Source organism: Watersipora subatra, chromosome 8 (genome assembly GCF_963576615.1).
Source record: "Watersipora subatra chromosome 8, tzWatSuba1.1, whole genome shotgun sequence".
NCBI classification, from domain to species: Eukaryota; Metazoa; Bryozoa; class Gymnolaemata; order Cheilostomatida; family Watersiporidae; genus Watersipora; species Watersipora subatra.
The window spans coordinates 6750024-6770978 of record NC_088715.1 but is presented as its reverse complement, the minus strand read 5'-3'; the positions used below and the strand labels follow the sequence as shown (position 1 = coordinate 6770978).

At 35.3% G+C, this 20955-nt stretch overlaps 2 protein-coding genes across 6 annotated transcripts in view; one reads left to right on the top strand and one right to left on the bottom strand.

The window, feature by feature from the left end:
- LOC137401600 (uncharacterized) overlaps positions 1 to 3164 on the top strand; it is a 39754-nt gene extending 36590 nt beyond the window's left edge. For all 3 annotated transcript variants that reach the window (XM_068088030.1, XM_068088029.1, XM_068088028.1), the window contains exons 13-14: positions 601 to 819; positions 2435 to 3164. In XM_068088030.1, the coding sequence (XP_067944131.1) occupies positions 601 to 819; positions 2435 to 2614 (399 nt within the window). In that variant the 3' untranslated portion in view covers positions 2615 to 3164. The remainder of the gene's footprint in view (positions 1 to 600; positions 820 to 2434) is intronic.
- Positions 3165 to 3474: 310 nt separating this feature from the next.
- The window catches only part of LOC137401499 (uncharacterized), a 49056-nt gene continuing 31575 nt past the window's right edge, over positions 3475 to 20955 (bottom strand). For 2 of the 3 annotated variants that reach the window (XM_068087879.1, XM_068087880.1), the window contains exons 10-15: positions 17888 to 17985; positions 17173 to 17241; positions 11470 to 11630; positions 10770 to 10890; positions 6447 to 6665; positions 3475 to 4434 (exon numbers count right to left, since the gene is read on the bottom strand). In XM_068087879.1, coding sequence (XP_067943980.1) covers positions 4249 to 4434; positions 6447 to 6665; positions 10770 to 10890; positions 11470 to 11630; positions 17173 to 17241; positions 17888 to 17985 — 854 coding nt within the window. In that variant the 3' untranslated portion in view covers positions 3475 to 4248. The remainder of the gene's footprint in view (positions 4435 to 6446; positions 6666 to 10769; positions 10891 to 11469; positions 11631 to 17172; positions 17242 to 17887; positions 17986 to 20955) is intronic. The other variant, XM_068087881.1, reaches the window with a different exon arrangement.

Below are 20955 nucleotides of genomic sequence, written 5' to 3'. Positions count from 1 at the left end.
CAGTCTCTATTTGAACGCCACCTCTAATTGACCTTCACTATAGAGCAAGGGTTGAAAAATAGAGCACCATCACAGTTTCCCGGTAACTTTATACTCATTTTAAATGGTGAAAGTGTCCCACAAAATTAAGCACCTTGGAAAATAATTTTGGCTATATGCAAAATAATGTTTGGATTCTGTAGTTTTGAAAGTGTTAGTAGCTGCTACAGGGGTTGTCTACTCTGAACTCTGTTATCGGGGTTGTCTCCTATGATATCTGTTACAGGGGTTGTCTCCACTGATATTTGTTACAGGGATTGTCTCCTCTGATATCTGTTACAGGGGTTGTCTCCATTGATATCTGTTACAATGTTGCCTCCTCTGATCTCCCATACGGGGGTTGTCTCCTCTGATATCTGTTACAGGGGTTGTTCCCACTGATATTTGGTACTTGGGTTGCTTCCTCTGATATCTGTTACAGGGGTTGTCTCCACTGATATTTGTTACAAAGGTTGTCTCCTCTGATATCTGTTACAGGGGTTGTCTACTCAAATATCTGTTACCGGAGCTGTCTCCTCCGTTATCTGTTACAGGAGTTGTCTACTCTTATATCTGTTACAGGGGTGTAAATCGCCAGAGAACCATGGTCTGTATGTGTGGGAGAACTATGTGAAAGAATCAAGGGCACACAGAATAGCCATAAAGGCTCACAGTGCTGGAGGATATGTTACCACAGCCCTTTACAAGAAGTACCCAGAAGACTTTAAACGCAGAGTTTTTGCGAATGCATTTACAGGAGTTGACCCAGTCGGTGTTCCTTTGGAACAGTACACTAAAAAGGTGCCAAAAACTTACCATCCAATAAAAGTGTCTTTGTCCATTTTAACTTGTTTCTCACTTATTTCTCCCTCGCTTTTCAATTGTTTGCCACTTGTTTGTCACATGTCACTTTTTGGTCACTTACCTGCTACTCGCTTGTCACTGGTTTCCCACATGTCACCTGTTTATCACATGTTACTTGTTTTTCACCTATCTGCTACTCGCTTGTCACTTGTTTGCTACATGTCACCTGTTTTCCACTTGTTACCTGTTTGTCACCTATTTGCGCTACTCGCTTGTCACTAGTTTGCCATGTGTAACCTATTTTCATTTTCACCTGTTTTTCATAATTAGTCAAATGGCTCTTGTGTTCCGATTATGCCAAGCAGACATTTCTAGCCAATTAACGCTGAACATATTGAATGGTACAGGAAATTATAAGCGTTTTTAAAATCATTATTATTCATTATTCCTTATCTTATCATTATATCGATTTTTCTAAATTATCTTGACTAGTTACTGAAAAAGCTTTTGATAAAAACAAGCATCATTATTCCCAAATATTTTACATGCTTTTTATTGTTTTACATCTAGGAATTTACGATTTCAATTTGCATTTTGAAGATGATTTTTTTGCATTTTATGGTACCTTAAACAATTTCCTCACCAACTTTTAGATCAAAATTTAATCAACATAATTATAAAACAATTAAAAGTTCTGATACTTATAAAATCATCAACCTGATTTAAAACATTCAGATACATGGTTTTCAATGTTAGAGTTGTTTAAATTTTGAAGGAAATGAACAAACAAGGATTTTTGCAGTGAGTAGATAATTCCAATTATGGGCATTGTGAAAACTGCTTTGCGCTGAATCGTTTCTGTGTGTTGAACACCTACTGATAGCTTGTACAACACACATGATGACCGTCAAATTGATCCATAGATTTATATATTAACCTGAATCATTGTATGATGGGTTATTTCTATGTTTCAGCTTTTGTCCCAGCATCACCTTGTTGTAGGTCAAATGGCAGCATTTAAAATTGCATCTAAATATACTGCTAGCTGAATGCCCGGTGTTGCATGGGCAATAAATAATTACCCAATGAAAGTGAGTAACATACCCAGTAAGCTTGTAGTCTAAATCTTTACTATAATAATAGCTGTGTGTGAAGCCAGGTTAATAGTCGTTACATGACTCGTAATGATCAAGTGTGCTAGTTTATAGCTTCAAAGGCTTTAAGCGTGAGTATTTTAACCCATGTAATAAATACATGTAAGATCACAAACATGCATCTCTATGGTCGGTTGGACACATAGTCTAATGTTTTGGAACACCTGTCTTCAGATTGGAGGTTTCAAGACCAAATCTAGTGGAAAGCGGATTTTTCATTTCTAAAACTTTGTCGCTATAACTAGTATAATGTAGGTATATGCTACATGTTTTGGTTATCCAACATGACGTATCGTTAATTACATGTACAACGCAAGGTTAAAGCAGATTCCACAAATACCAAAAAGGTCCGCACCCTATTATATGTTCTGCACTGGGAAGGTCAAAGTGTTTTATACTGACCCAACAAGGCTAATAGTCATAGAAGCAAATTTATAATCTATGAATTGTGCTTGCAGGTTACACGCAACTGGGTGACGAGCACACAACCCCTGGGCACACTGGTATCTACGAGTGGCAGATGCGAGTGTGTATCCGCAGGTACGGAGCACCACTCTGAGACCCCACACCAGGCTATGTCCAAAGTCTTTGAGTTTATACGCGAACGATTCGGAGATGACACGCCTGGTAATCTATAAGCATTACAAGCTTCAAAATGACCTCTTTGCCAAATTAGAGTTTAGCTTGGATAGGTATCGGGAAGATCTTCTATGTATGTATGTCACGTGTTGCTATATCTGAGAAGTTTGTGTAAAGTGCTAACTATTACCCGAGTTAGGTATTATGTAGTTGCTGACCAAGTATTGTTTTAAAATTATGTGATGTGCTATTTTATTAGCATGTTTATTTGCACCGTTTCTGTGCTTATCTTCTGAGCTAGCTGCTTCTATAACAGCTACCAGTAAGCACCTCCGACATGATAAGGGATGTCTATGACTTCAATGTGCTCATGGCTTGTTTCTTACCCGATTTTGGGCTCAAAGTATTCTTATTATTTTTTTAGTTTGTTTTACAGTCTAATGAACTTTATATTGATTATATTGATGTACTATTCATGAATGACTTTCAAATTCTAACGCCTAGGCTTTGATCAGTTGTATTTTAAACTTCTTCCCGTATCATGTTTATATGGATTATATTAAAACAAACCAACAGTAATAAAGTGGCAAATGTTGCCTATTGAATATTATATAATATCAGTTAATTTTATCTACTATTATCCATATGGAAATCAAAAGATTTAGCAGTGGACAGTCTTGGATATGCCAGAGAAATACTAGACAGCTAGTAACTACTAAAGCCGTGGTGTAGTGACACCTACGTGCAGGTGCTACGAAGTGCTGTGCTGACAAGCAGATCATGTTTCCATAGAATGCTATAATAGAGTGGTGGTTGTGTGACAGATATATTCAAGTGTTTCAAAAACAAAAATTTCTGCATTTGAGGCAACAGCAAAGGAAGACCTTAGCGCATGCACAAGTGCAACACCACTGGTCGTTAAGGTCATTTCCATGACACAAAGATGGCGCTTCACACGGGAGTCCAGACAGTGACACTGAATCACGACAGAATAACAGCAACACGGCTGTTGTCATGATGACATAGCAGCGCCACATGGGGGTGTGACGCTGCACTATCACTGTATGGAAACTTAGTAATTATTAAAACACGAAAGCAGTTTAAATCTTGTAAGCAATACTGTGGCCATGTCATCCCATTTCATCAAAACTTTAATACAAGAAAAAGGCTATTTAGTTTCCTTTCAAGGAGACCAGATGGTACTTGACAAGGAAAATGATGTATTTGTGACTTGGAATTAAACATTGGCATTTTACATAAGCATAAAGCCTGATTCTGATTAGAAGTTTGACAAAAGTGCAATAATAATATCAAAACATAGAACTAGAATTATGAGCTTCATCAACTAAAATAGCAAATGGAATGAAAATCAGGTCAAATTAAACCAACCAATATTTTTACAAATATGGTATAAATTAAATCAGCCTATTATAGCCACAAGTTCTGTAAAAATCATTTAGGTAACTAGTCAATATGTTTGCTAAAAAATAGAAAGACAAAAATATTTTTCTAATAAAGCTAGGGCAGGTTACATAGATATGCTACTACATCTAATCAGGTGGTAGAAAAAAGACATAAAAATAAAGATGTGTCAACCCTTGGAACTATTTTGAGCAATTCTAAAACTAGCAAAGTTTGTGAGGATGAATTTTATGCTAAAGAGTGGTAGGCAGACCAGAGTGGTAGGCAGTATCTAGCTTTGTAGGTTACCAGGAGAAAAATCACCAAAACGTTCCTCTATGAACTTGAAGACATCACGAACAGCTTTATGAGGGGTCAGACTGTGTTCATCAGTGCCGGCAGAATAACACTCCAATTGGCTGCTCCTTCGTACTATGCAGCCGACAGGATCATTACTCACGACCCAACTCCTGGAAACCTAAAAACACCGCACGATGGAAAAATATTATGAAATTTTATAACAATTTATTATACACAACTATCAAAATTATAAGTTATAATTTTTAGAATAATGCATTATTATTTTTTTTAATTATAGGTATAATAATAATTAATTATAAAACTTAATGATAGCTTTTATTATAATAAATCATAATTATAAATTAATATAATTATATACTAATGATTATAGAAATACTGCATATAGGTTGAATTAGTGAGTCATCAACGCTAATTTTTAAATAGCCATGGCGGTAGACTTTAACAGCCTTATACACTGTGAGAGAAATGAGCAGCAATGATTGGCCATGCTGGTAAGGGAGTGTCTTTGAGTGATAAGTGACTGACTGCTAACCTGTTGACGACCTTTGTTACACTAAGTTCATGAACTTTATCTATTTGCACTGAAAGTTCATAACGTTAAAATTGCCGCGTTAAAATACATTTGCTAAAATCTTCTTTTGACAGCGTTTATGGATAGATTATTCACATTAACATGGTAAAAAATATGTTTGAGTAACTCAAAAGAAGTGAAAGTAAATGTACTCGCTACTATTAAGGTAATAGTTCTGCAGTGAAAGCAAGCAGATCAGCACGATAAAAGGCATAAAGCTGTATGTAGCCTTTGGTCTACCTTCCTTTAAAGCCTGGTTCACACTAGATCGCATATACACGCATATATATCGCATGTATATCACATATACACGCATATATATCACATGTATATCACATATACACGCATATATATCACATATACATCCTATAGGTTGTCCTCTCAGCTAATATTCGTCAGCAAAATGCACCGTAAAGCGATGGCATCATTGAGGTGACACCGACACGTCGAGAAAGATTGCAGCTGTCAAACTCTTCCAATAGTTCGCCGAGCCACACAGCCTGTGCGATGTGTATCGCTTCAGCGATCTTTTCAGGCACGTGTGGTCATCTGGCTAGTGAAGTTATCTTCTCGATAATACGATAGTTTTACCAGCTGCCAATTCACGCGATAACTTTCGGTGAACACTGTCTGCTCATTGATAATTCAATAGCTATCGCTATCGGTGGGACAACTCCAACGATAGTACCTTTCCAAACTACAAATGCCATTCCTAGTGTCTACTCAGAAGGCAGTCTTAGCTGTACCTGCCACTTTGATAATCATATATTGAAGTTGTCTTCTCGGCAATTATTCGTCAATAATGTCCACTGCAAACCGATGGCACAGTCGAGGCAATTCGGAAAATATTGCAGCTGTCAAATTTTTCCGATGGTTCGCCCAACACTCATGACAGCCTGTGCGATGTGTATCACTTCAGCGATGGTGATTAGCTGTCACGGATTGCTTCATCTATTTTTTTTCATGGCAGTTACTGAAGGACTAGTATCTCATCACCTTTGCGACCGCATCGTATGCTGAGAATTTTATGCCTCGGACTATTCGCCGATGTATACCTGGCTGCGTTTGTCATAGTGTGAATAATCATATCACAGACAATCACCGAAGTATTGTGTGATTAACACTGATATACAGCGATATAGTGGGAACCATCCTTTAAAGCTGTTACTTATTATATTACGTGCAGTATGTCAACTTGTCGATTGACGATTAGTTATAATTCAGTTACACAAAACGCCTTGTAAACAAAAGTGACAGACAGATTCCAACAGCTGGCATACAGTTTAAAGACCTGGGAGCTGTCACAATCTGATCTCAATGATTAACTTGTTAACTAAATCATTGCTACATGTAGCGGCATCACATTCAGATGTCTGCTGTTACATAAGATGACCTTTTGCCGCTATAGCGTGAACCAGCATTTAATGACTGAAGAATGGTAGGGAAAGGCTTGAGGGGTCAAAGGGCAGTACTAGTTACAAATGTTAGTTTGTTTAGAACTAGTTTATAGTCTACTAAACTACAGTTGAAGCATTGAAAGTGAACTGCTAATTTTGGAAATTTTTAGAATTACTTTTTTCCAACTTTCAATTTCGTACCTTCTTGGTATAGTCATCAATAGGCATGGGAACAGGGCCATCTCCAGTGAATGCATTGGCATAAACCTTTTCTCTAAAGTGATCTCTAAACTTCCCGTAGAGGCTACATACTATGCTGCCGCCGTTGCTATGAGACTTGATGGCAACATAAGCTGCCTCTGATCTCATCACATAGTTCTCCCAGACATACAAAGCGTGTTCTTGGAAAGACTTGCAGCCCTGGTGAAATAAAAATAATTAATTGGTTATTGATATGAATGCGAAAGAGATCGCAACTTCACATGACAAAAAGTACTGAGCAAAAGATTCAATGCATGTTATGATTAAACAAGTTGACATCACTGTAGTGCTATAACTAGCAACTTTAGATGACTAATGAGTCAGCTATGGTCCAGTCGCTGGGTGAGTGATAGCAGACAAGCTACCAGACGATACACTACACGACTCAGTGCAACCACCACTTATGGGTAATTAACAATATATATTCTACTGTGTACATCCAATACTGTAGACACACCCATAACTTAAACCTCCGTTTATGTGAATTCCAGTTAGTGTTACAGAGGAAATTTTTATATAACAGAGTGTCACGTCAGCACAAGTTCTCAAATTCAACTGGAATAACGAGTGTCCCATTAATAGCCTTAAAACCATCGTTATTTCTCTTGCCGCACTAGAAAGAAAAAACAGTGTATAGGGGTATCCCAACTATATATACTAGTACCCCGGCAATCTAGTGTATCGTGAGAGATCATCAAGTGTCACTAGAAAGCACAGAAGATAAATAGCTGTACAATTACTCAGAAATACTGAAAGGCCACCTGCACCACCTGCCAGATTTACAGCAAATTGGTGCAGGTGTTAGAGTGTCGGTGTACTAAGCTGAATGTCACAAGTTGGAGTCTCATTAAAAGCTATCGTTCATCCTAATCTTTAAAACTGGTGACTTTAAATAGATGGATGAGCAAATAGACTCCGCTCTTATTATAATAAAAATTTATTTTTGTTTTATTTTATACATATATAATTCTTTTTTTTCTTTTCAGCATAAACCTTTCTTGAAAAAAAGAAAACAATCAATTTGAACTGACATTGAAGGTGTACATGAAATTACTGTAATCGTTCACACTAAAAAATTGAAAGTGGTAAGAAAATAGATGTTGTCGATATAAACCAATCATACGACAGTTACTGTAGAGCAAGTAAATGAGAAAAGTTAAGTTTAGTTTCTTCCTGATTGGCCAAAAGGGTGAGTTTGGGAAGATTTTGGAACGGATTAGACAGTTTACGTGTATTTTACTGTTCTTATAACATACAATCCCTATAACGTAAATGTTCCTGGAACAGATTATTTACATTGTAGGAGCTGTACATATCCAATATTCATCATAATATACTATTGCAGCTATCTAATGAGGTACAATCTGCTGTATACATTCAATACATGATACCGTAAAGCCTCTAATTGAACGCCGCCTCTATTTAATCGCCACTTGGAAATTCTTTGATCTTTACAAACCCGTAATAGAAATGTCCACAAAATCGTATTGATAATAAATCACTTACATCAATAACAATTAATTTTTTCATTGTCCAACTCCAGGGCTTTTCGATTTTTTTTATTAAAACTTTAAAAGCAATACCATAGAAATAATTTATAGCTGGCTCAGGCTAATAGTAGTTCCTTGTTTAACACGGTCTTGATACTTCTATGTATGCAAAAAACGGTTTACATTCACAACGGTATATGAATGACTAGTTTTAGGCTAAAAGTTGTGCTTAGGCTAAAAACGCTTAACGCGCATGCGGCTAAAAGTTTATCGTAACATGTATTCGTGTAAAATGCAACGCATAAAGGTTTTTTCAGCTAAAAAAGTTGTTTTAACACTAATATCGACTAGTTCAGCAGTGCAGAAAAATAGCTGAGGGCAAAAGGCCTTGTGGAAGGTATTGAACAGTCAGAAAATGCTCATTCCATCGGAAGCAACAATCAAAATGCAGGTGGCCAAAAAACGATGCGAATATTTATGTTTTAAAACCGTTAACCTTTGTTTCTGCATGTGTTATACAAGTGTAAATATGGTTCGTTTGTCACTTGTTTGTGAATATGTATTTGCAGCGTTTGATAGATTGTTATATAATTTATAAATTTGCAGATTTATAGCATATTATTTGATAGCTCATTGCGGTAATCATATCTGACAATGGACCGAAGCTCGTAACTCCTCTTCTATTCCACATAAAAAGCTAGTTTTGGCTGCAAACTGTAGCAAACATATCAATGAGTTCAATGAGCTTTTATGCAACCTTGTTGAATATCGTTATAAAATGAAAATATACTTTCAAATTTAGAATGAAATAAAACTTTAAAGCTCCAACAAATTGCAATGAAGGACACAGGCTATAAAATCATCGCAGGATAATTGCAAGCAATAGATATCAACTGGTAGAGATATTTCTCGGTTTCTCAATGCATATTTATTAAGTGATATTTGACAAGTTGTAGGTAAATTAGCAAATTTATTGCATCCAAAAGGGTAATATAGCTCCACCGGAAAGAGAGGACAAAATATAGGTGACATTCGCTACGCCCATAAAAGGGCTAAATTTATCTTTCCAAAACTCTCACGAGTCATTTGAAAAATACAACGCCACCCTTTATTTGAACGCCACCTCTATTTGAACGCCACTTCTATTTGTACGCCACTATAGAGAAAGGGTTGAAAAATAGAGTGCAATGGCATTCAATTAGAGGTTTTACGTTATTTAAAAGGTACAGTTTGCTATGTACAACCAGTAGCCTACATACAGCTATTTAACAATGTACACTCCACTCTGTACAATAAATACATAGAGTTATCTAACAAAGCATATTCCTTTGTAAACAGCCGTAGCTAGAACAATGCTTAGCTTATTATCTGTGTCTTTTATAATAAAAGCTTTTCAGATTTCCTGCATTTACCCTAGAGGAGCATGCTTGAAGAAATGTTGAAAAAATGTCTATCTTGGAATGGTATACAATATGCATTCAGTTAGTCTATTCCATCAACTTGGAGTTACCTTCCACTGTCACTTATAGCAATATGTGATTACTCTATCGAACTCCCGTGAAAGTATCTAATGAAACATTTTTTAGCATATTAAACAAGTTTTTTATAACATAAGAGTTAAACAGTAAAATATTCACAAAGATGAATGTGTATATCCCCTATATCAAGGCAACTCTTCGTGTACCTAGTCCTGTCTTCCTTATACATAAAAAACCTTGAAAGGAAATATGAGGAATTAAAAAAAGGAAATTATAACAGATCTTAGGCCACGATTTTGCTGACACAGCACCATGCATGCGCTGATCCATGGCCAATGGACCCTAACTAACTTCTGTGAGCCCAATTGTGCACTATCTATGCGTAGGGAATTCTAAAACACACTAAATAATGACCATGAAGCAGATGGATCTAAGAAGAAAGGAGTCGTCAGACTATGCTGACTCAGAACTGACTCCTTCAAGGAATAAACTCACTTTGGATTACTCCGTGAACTCGTCAGGGTACAGGTTGTCAGGGAAAGTTCCCTGGCCCTGCTTTCACATTGCTATTAGTTAAAAACCATCACTTCTAGTTGAACAAAACAGCTATGAGCACCTGCATAAATGGCTACTCATCAGGGTACATGGGAAAAACATCCATCGGAGAATATGAATGCCTTTTCTGTATCGTTGCAATGTAGGGAAGCTGAAAACATCATAGTTTTTCTTGTATTAAGTGAAGAGGCATCAATGGCTGATTGGGCTACAACAGCTACCTAGACTGCTGTAAAAGAGAGTATATTTTTTTCAGTATTCCACTTGAACAGAAAAAGAAACTATTTTACTCAAAAACTTGAAATCAACGCTTTAAATTTGAATTCAACGTTACATTTAAATTTTCACGTTTGAATTAAATGGTTGACCATCAAAAGTCGACCACCCCACCAAAAGTCGACCACCAACAGTTGACCACTAACCGCCATATACCACCAAAAGTTGACTGCCAACAGTTGCCTACCAACAGTTGCCAGCCGATGGTTGATTGCCAACGGATGACTGCCGAAGGTTGACTATGGGTCTACAAACTAATTTTCAGACATACAAGGCATGTTCTTTGAAAGACGTGCAGCCCTAGTGAAGAATATGAATGTATCCAGCAAAATGTTACAAAAATGAAATAGTTCACAAGCTCACAATGCTGTGGGCAACGATGTATGGAGAAAAATGGCATAAGCTTTTACACCAAAAACTATTAGTCAACTTCTGACTATCGACTATTTGCTACAGATGCTCACCTCAATCTCAGGTCTTTTATCATTGCCATTGAGTATGATTAGCCCATAGCCTTGAAATAGGGCAGCTCTTATGTAGGGTAGCTGGGTGCCAGACTCTATAGACTTAGAGTAGATCATTGTCCTACAGGCATAAAGTAGGAGGCATTGAGCATTTATCTCGACTAGTGGTAAGAGACAAGGCCAAAATGTTACTAAGCGATCTAAGAGGATTGGTAACCAAAAATTTAAACACTACCAAATTTTAAATGGAGTAAAAAAAGTACATTATTACGATTGAAAACAATCTAAAGTCGACCAATTTATTGATATTTATAGAATATTATAAAATTTAATGGTGGATTTTGTCATATAAGATTTGTCTAATTAATATAATCATTGTATTTATGTAATTATTTAGCTATTATGTTTATCTAATTAGTCACTCTTTGAGGGAGCCTGGTGGCAACTTGCTAACATAAATCTGGCACAACAAACTAGTTTTACACTGAGACAAACATTAGAAGAAGCATCTACTGCTGCTACAAAACCTAACAAATGACAAGTAAAATCTGAGCGGTCTGACATGGAGAGCAGGTCACGTATGATCTAAATGACACGATGTAGCAAGTTAACAGTGACTGATATTCCCTCCTATAAACAACCAATCAAATGATGATAAGTTGCTGATTGGTGCTTTCTTAAAACAAAGTCCACCACTTACCTCCTCGCCCATTGTCCTGCCCTTGTTCTCATTGTGTCTCCTCCACCATGGATGAGCACAAGAAGCTTCTCAGCGACCACATAGTCTGGAGTACCAAAGATCACTGTACCCGGGTGATCAAAATCCGGCTCAGGATGATCAGTGTGCGGATTATATGATTTCTGTGAATGAATCAATTTAATGAAGGCATTTCTCCATAACGCTATGTCCTCCTTCAAACTGGTAGTAAATTATATTCCTGATAAAGGGTTTGAAGTTGAAAAAATAAAATTCCAACGTTCTATGCGGTGTTTAATTTAAAACCTACTGATAATAGCGGTATATCTTTTCCTTTACGTTTTTAAAATGCAAATAAAAAGTACCTTTGACCTATTACAATAATTGTTTGAATTGAATTGTTATTTATGAAAGACTACTTTAAACATCAATTTTCAAAGTCATTAAAATCAATGGTTGACTCTTTATAAATATGGATATTAATATATATACATATTATATAAACCTGATTGTTTGTCAGTCTGTTGGTTTGGCATCACTCGTATGTCCAGCTATAGCGATGTTTTAGCAACAAAAAATCTGCTTCGCACTGGAGTTAAACTTAGTACCTCCAGTTCTGCAGACAGGCACAGTTAAACATTACACTACACCATCCCACTGGCTATACTATGGAACTGGTACTGGTTACTACTAGAATGCTTGAATTTACCACAACAACGATTATAAGCAACATAATGCTTATAAGCAACAAAACGATTATAAGCAACAAAACGATTATAAGCAGCATAACGATTATAAGCAACATAATGATTATAAGCAACATAACGATTATAAGCAACATAACGATTATAAACAACATAACAATTATAAGCAGCATAACGATAATAAGAAACAACGATTATAAGCAACATGACGGTTATAAGCAACATAACGATTATAAGCAACATAACGATTATAGGAAACAACGATTATAAGTAACATAACGATTATAAGCAACATAACGATTATAAGCAACATAACGATTATAAGCAACATAACGATTATAAGCAGCATAACGATTATAAGCAGCACAGCGATTATAAGCAACATAATGATTATAAGCAGCATAACGATTATAAGCAACATAATGATTATAAGCAACATAACGATTATAAGCAACAAAACAATTATAAGCAACATAACGATTATAAGCAGCATAACGATTATAAGCAACATAATGATTATAAGCAACATAACGATTATAAGCAACATAACGATTATAAGCAGCATAACAATTATAAGCAACATAAAGATTATAAACAACATAACGATTATAAGCAACATAACGATTATAAACAACATGACGATTATAAGCAGCATAACAATTATAAGCAACATAATGATTATAAGCAACATAACGATTATAAGCAGCATAACAATTATAAGCAACATAATGATTATAAGCAACATAACGATTATAAGCAACATAACGATTATAAGCAGCACAGCGATTATAAGCAACGTAACGATTATAAGCAACATAATGATTATAAGCAACATAACGATTATAAGCAGCATAACAATTATAAGCAACATAAAGATTATAAACAACATAACGATTATAAGCAACATAACGATTATAAACAACATGACGATTATAAGCAACATGATGACTATAAGCAACATAACGGTTATAAGCAGCATAACGATTATAAGCAACATAACGATTATAAGCAGCATAACGATTATAAGCAACATAACGATTATAAGCAACATAACGATTATAAGCAGCATAACGATTATAAGCAACATAACGATTATAGGCAACATAACGATTCTAAGCAACATAACGATTATAAGCAACAAAACGATTATAAGCAACATAATGATTATAAGCAACATAACGATTATAAGCAACATAACGATTATAAGCAGCATAACAATTATAAGCAACATAAAGATTATAAACAACATAATGATTATAAGCAACATAACGATTATAAACAACATGACGATTATAAGCAACATGATGACTATAAGCAACATAACGATTATAAGCAGCATAACGATTATAAGCAACATAACGATTATAAGCAGCATAACGATTATAAGCAACATAACGATTATAAGCAACATAACGATTATAAGTAACATAATGATTATAAGCAACAAAACGATTATAAGCAACATAACGATTATAAGCAACAAAACGATTATAAGCAACATAACGATTATAAGCAACATAACGATTATAAGCAACAAAACGATTATAAGCAACATAACGACTATAAACAACATAACGATTTTAAGTAGCATAACGATTATAAGAAACAACGATTATAAGCAACATAACGATTATAAGCAACATGACTATTATAAGCAACATAACGATTATAAGCAGCATAACGATTATAGGAAACAACGATTATAAGTAACATAACGATTATAAGCAACATAACGATTATAAGCAGCATAACGATTATAAGCAACATAATGATTATAAGCAACATAACGATTATAAGCAACATAACGATTATAAGCAGCATAACGGTTATAAACAACATAACAATTATAAGCAACATAATGATTATAAGCAGCATAACGATTATAGGAAACAACGATTATAAGTAACATAACGATTATAAGCAACATAACGATTATAAGCAGCATAACGATTATAAGCAACATAACGATTATAGGAAACAACGATTATAAGCAACATAACGATAATAAGCAACATAACGATTATAAGCAGCATAACGATTATAAGCAACATAATGATTATAAGCAACATAACGATTATAAGCAACATAACGATTATAAGCAGCACAGCGATTATAAGCAGCATAACGATTATAAGCAACATCATGATTATAAGCAACATAACGATTATAAGCAACATAACGATTATAAGCAGCGTAATGATTATAAGCAACATAACAATTATAAGCAACATAACGATTATAAGCAACATAACGATTATAAGCAGCATAACGATTATAAGCAACATAATGATTATAAGCAACATAACGATTATAAGCAACATAACGATTATAAGCAGCACAGCGATTATAAGCAGCATAACGATTATAAGCAACATCATGATTATAAGCAACATAACGATTATAAGCAACATAACGATTATAAGCAGCGTAATGATTATAAGCAGCATAACAATTATAAGCAACATAACGATTATAAGCAACATAATGATTATAAGCAACATAACAATTATAAGCAACATAACGATTATAAGCAGCGTAATGATTATAAGCAACATAACAATTATAAGCAACATAACGATTATAAGCAGCATAACGATTATAAGCAACATCATGATTATAAGCAACATAACGATTATAAGCAACATAACGATTATAAGCAGCGTAATGATTATAAGCAACATAACAATTATAAGCAACATAACGATTATAAGCAACATAATGATTATAAGCAACATAACAATTATAAGCAACATAACGATTATAAGCAACATAACGATTATAAGCAACATAACGATTATAAGCAACATAACGATTATAAGCAACATAACGATTATAAGCAACATAAAGATTATAAACAACATAACAATTATAAGCAACATAACGATTATAAGCAACATAACGATTATAAGCAGCATAACGATTATAAGCAACATAACGATTATAAGCAGCGTAATGATTATAAGCAAAGTAACGATTATAAGCAACATGACGATTATAAGCAACATAACGATTATTACGCTGGCTTCAGACAGGCTCTTATTATGGTAAAGATTTAGACCAGCTGAAGTTACTCTAATTCATTGGGTGAAGAAACTTAACCCAATGTCAACTAATACTGAGTTTTCTGTGCAAAAACTTTTTTATTACACGTGCAACGCCAGGCATTTAGCTAGTGATCAATAAAGTTGCCTCAATTGTCAATAAAAATAAAAACACCATAAATTTGTTATAAAGCTTATAGTGAAACGCATCTCATGACAACGAGTCTAACTTTTTATAATGTAGTTCCTAACCTACCAAACGATGCCCAGAATATTTGTATTTATTTCCACACATATAACAAACATGGTTTTTTATTCCATGACAACAACATACTACATCCACTATTGTATGTCTAGGTTTATGAACTTTCTGTTACTACAGCAAGCAATTCAATATCCCGATCCTCCGCAACAATATTAAATCTCCAAATTTTAAAACCCTTTTGTTCAACTCACTCTATAGTTCCTGATTTCTTTTTTCTTATTTGTGTTTTGGCATGTAATGAAAATCATCATTTGGTTGGTGATTATCAATGGCAATAAAAGGTTACATAATTATATGTACGTACGCACGTACGTACATACATACACATGTATATATGTATACACAAACACCTGTGTTGTTTGTTGAGCTGGAAAACTCTCCAAGAGGTGCAAGCAATTGTTTGCACCCCTTGGTGCGGGAATCAATTTTCAACTATTCTATATATCTACTCTATATATCTACTCTATATATCTACTCTATATATCTACTCTATATATCTACTCTATATATCTACTCTATATATCTACTCTATATATCTACTCTATATATCTACTCTATATATCTACTCTATATATCTACTCTATATATCTACTCTATATATCTACTCTATATATCTACTCTATATATCTACTCTATATATCTACTCTATATATCTACTCTATATATCTACTCTATATATCTATTCTATATATTTAATCTATATATCTACTCTATATATCATTAGTAAATATATTAAGCCCAATAATCTTGAAATTAATATGCGCATTTCACTCATCCGCAAGCAACCACATTTCAGAGAGATAAGAGCAGAGAAGAGGCAGAAAAAAAGTCGATGGTCGTAAAGTGAGTGATTTTTTATATGTCGCGGTGTGAAATGTTAGACACTTTTAAGAATGACCTTCAAATAACATATTGTTTTCATGTATTCAAATGTTTGTTTTCCTTACGTTCCGAGAAATTTTGTTTTATTTCAAACAAGGGAGCGCGAGATTGCCTTTGTCAGCCGTAGGGGTTCGACAATGAAAACACAAAAAGAAGCATGCCTTTTAGAGTATGCGCATCTTAGGCCAAGTTCTTATGGACATAAGGCAAGTCGGTCAAGCCTGGTTCCATATACACTGCAAAGCACCGGCAACAGCACCACAGGCTATCAGCGGTGAAATTGGAATCTATGCGCCAGGTATTGCCGAGGACCACGGGTAGTTGCCGGCGGCAACACAAGAGTTTAGCGATGTTCAAATTTTGTTAAAAGCCGCAGTCAAAACCTTCCCGAAATGCACTGTACAGGTGAAGGTCAGCATTATCGAAACGGCATGGCAAGCGAACATTTTTTATGCGGTTATTAGCGACGCAGCTTTATGTGAACAGAAGCCGTCAAGCCTAGCGTCGCAAGCGTTTTGCTCCACAATATTACTGCCGTGGGGTCACAATCAATACAGGAACCAGGCTTTACGGACAAAGCCAAAGCAGTGAAAGTAAAGCCAGATCACCCTTTTACAGATTTTAAAGCCCCGGGGCCTAAAGTAAAGAAATAATGGCCCAAGATGTTTTCTTTTTCATTACCATTTCAGCATAGACCGTCACTTGGCCTTGGGTGTTAACAAGAGATAAATCAGTATATGTGTAAATTATGAATAAATCTTCCTATGAATATTTCAATATATTTTCCGTCGCTACAGCCCATGGTATCACTCACTCTTCTTGGTACACTGAACTTTGCTAGACCCAACCCCAGCATCCTCCTATGAAGCTCTTCTGTCACCAACTGAAAATAATTAATGTTAATGATTCAACCAATGGCATGATCAGTATGGTATTGTATGTGAACATTCTTGATTGTAAAACACGCAATGACGCATCTCAATGGCGCGTATTAATGACGCACCTCAACTACTCATCTCAATTACGCATCTCAACTGCGCAGCATCGCAACGAGTCATTTGGTGAAACTAGTTATAACTGGTCATGTTGTTGACACTAGTTATAATTGGTCATGTACGTAGCACTAGTTATAACTGATCATGTTGTTGACACTAGTTATAACTGGTCATGTTGGTGACACTTGTAATAACTGGTCATGTGGGTGAAACTAGTTATAACTGGTCATGTAGGTGACACTAGTTATAACTGGTCATATAGGTGACACTAGTTATAACTGGTCATATAGGCGACACTCGTTATAACTGGTCATGTAGGTGACACTAGTTATAATTGGTCATGTTGATGACACTAGTTATAACTGGTCATATAGGTGACACTAGTTATAACTGGTCATATAGGTGACACTAGTTATAACTGGTCATGTTGGGGACACTAGCTATAACTGGTCATGTTGGTGACACTAGCTATAACTGGTCATGTAGGTGACACTCGTTATAACATCAATCAAAAATTTCACCATGTCTGCTTACCTCAGCAATCCCTTCATAACGTATCTTGTTATCGCGAACACTGTTGCCATGGTAATCCTTCTGAGCAGTCTGGCCTTGCCTGCTCAAGAGAGAATCCTCTGTAAAGGAATCGTTCATTGCATATTCATACATATGTCTAGGAATAGTTCATTACACATACATACATATGGGAATAGTTCATTACATATACATACATACATACATGTATGTCTGGGAATAGTCCATTACATATGCACACATATGTCTAGGAACAGTTAATCTACTATATAAACGGCAAAATTTGTGTGTGTGTCCACCTTATGGAGCGGTCTTTCCTTTTTTCGATGCAGTCGTACGAAGCCAACTGAATTAATATGAGTAGTAAATAAACCATTAAAATTGAATAAAATTTACTACTCATTAAATAAATTAATGAGTAGTAAATTAATATTTACTGGTCAAGTGAATGGTTGTCTTTTCCGGCCAGCTAGACAGTTATTTTGGCTTCAAAAATTACTTACTAAATTACTACTTCAAAAAGGTAAGTACTTCTCGTTCAATGTTGTATTGTCTATGAATTGCCACATCTCCACTACTTAAAAACGTTGCATTTGCCACTGTTGGTGAAAGTAAACATGTTCATTTCCTTCCGCAGCTGAGTTAGTTTCATTTTTGTTTCAGCTACGAGTACTACAGCTACTACCGAACTTGCATGGGTACTCTGAGTGTTGTGATAGGCGACGGTGAGAAAAAAGAGAGCAGCTGGTATCAACTTACTGTCACCCTGCTTTAGCCATGACCAGTTGTATGTTGCCTGCTCAAAAGCAAGCTCAAGCCAAAAACTGTTTGTTCATACACCAGACAGAAAAACAAAAAATGTTGTCTATCCGCGATTGTTGCGTTGAATTGACATCGTGTTATTGTTATGTAATGCTATGTTTTTCATGTTATACCTACATATTATCCACATGTAGCATTTTCTAACATATTTTTCAGTATATATACATGTATATTTTCATGCATTCATTTTCTTCATTGTATCTAATGAAAAGGCTATCATGTTGGCGTTATGTTTTATTATTGTAAGGTGCTAATGTTGTATCTGCCTTGACATCATTCTGTCTGTGCTGTTATGCATATAAATTTTATCAACACAATCAAATTACTGCTGCACTGTTTGTATATACCATGTCAAAACACAGGCTATAGGTAAAGAACTGGTGAGCCATGATTAGTGTTTTAAGAATGTAGAAGTTTTCATTCAATAAATGCTGGCAATAGCAAAATATTTTGTAGAATTTCTCAAAATTTTTCAATACTGCCAGTTTGAAGAACTTCAGTTTGCCTAGCAATGTCAATTTCATTATCAGTGCTTTGTACAAAAATAGGATAACTCCAATTTGAGTGGTTTGAGACTGATGCATTGTAGACTAGCTGTAAAACAAATTGCAGATTTCCGATAATGTTCTCTCAGACAGTATTGACATGTATAACTGTGTATGTGTATGCATACTCTGATCAGGGCAACAATTTCAGTAGACTGCATAATTGGAGTTGTTTTACAGTATAAAAGACAACGCTCAATAAATATCTTACTGTACGTGAATCTGTTCCCTTAGATGAGTAATGAAGCTAGTTACATATACATGCATTTGTCTAGGAATAGCTCATTAAAGCTTTTGAGCAACCTTTATATTGGGAAAACACTAGTAGTTTAGAGAGTGGGAAACACTAGTAGTTTAGAGAATGGGAAACACTAGTAGTTTAGAGAATGGGAAACACTAGTAGTTTAGAGAATGGGAAACACTAGTAGTTTAGAGAATAAGAAACACTAGTAGTTTAGAGAATGGGAAACACTAGTAGTTTAGAGAATAAGAAACACTAGTAGTTTAGAGAATGGGAAACACTAGTAGTTTAGAGAATGGGAAACACTAGTAGTTTAGAGAGTGGGAAACACTAGTAGTTTAGAGAACGGGAAACACTAGTAGTTTAGAGAATGGGAAACACTAGTAGTTTAGAGAGTGGGAAGCACTAGTAGTTTAGAGAATGGGAAACACTAGTAGTTTAGAGAATAAGAAACACTAGTAGTTTAGAGAATAAAAAACACTAGTAGTTTAGAGACTAAGAAACACTAGTAGTTTAGAGAATGGGAAACACTAGTAGTTTAGAGAATGGGAAACACTAGTAGTTTAGAGAATGGGAAACACTAGTAGTTTAGAGAATGGGAAACACTAGTAGTTTAGAGAATAAGAAACACTAGTAGTTTAGAGAATGGGAAACACTAGTAGTTTAGAGAATGGGAAACACTAGTAGTTTAGAGAATGGGAAACACTAGTAGTTTAGAGAATAAGAAACACTAGTAGTTTAGAGAATAAGAAACACTAGTAGTTTAGAGAATAAGAAACACTAGTAGTTTAGAGAATAAGAAACACTAGTAGTTTAGAGAATGGGAATGTAGCCAATTCTGCTAACACTAGTCTGACTAAAGCTTTGCATTCAAAAGTGGCCTGGCGACTACCATCATAAGAGGTCTCTCAAACACAGGAAACAAGATGGAAGAGGTAAATTTGTTCCCGAGCCGTCACATGTAAACTATTCCTGGTGGATTAGGGATGAAGTACAACATTTCAGAGTTCCAAGACTAAAAACTGAAAAACGGATGATGAATATAGATAGTTCTTGTTGTGAACACTGCAACCAACTCAGGAAAGTTCTAGTTTTTCAAATAGACCTTCTGGTTAGACACTGCAATGTAATCAGATTCAGAAAATGTAAAAAGACCAGACAAGAATGAACTGTATGTTAGTCCATTGCTTCTTTATTATAAAGCAGAGCCTGCAATTAGCCTGTGTTAAGCTTCGTTAAAACAGAAAATCATCGAGGGCAAAAACAAACTCGTTTGAGGAGCGCCAGGGGAAGTACAGTGACTACCATGGAGTGTAACTTTGGGGCTCAGAATAAACCGCAATGCAAAGCAGTCTGGCAATAATCCAGCATCTACAGGCAGCAGTTTTGAGCTTCATGTACACCTTCCAAGAAACAATGACAAAAGGGAAAAGCAATGACAAATTTGAAGAACCAAGAGCTGT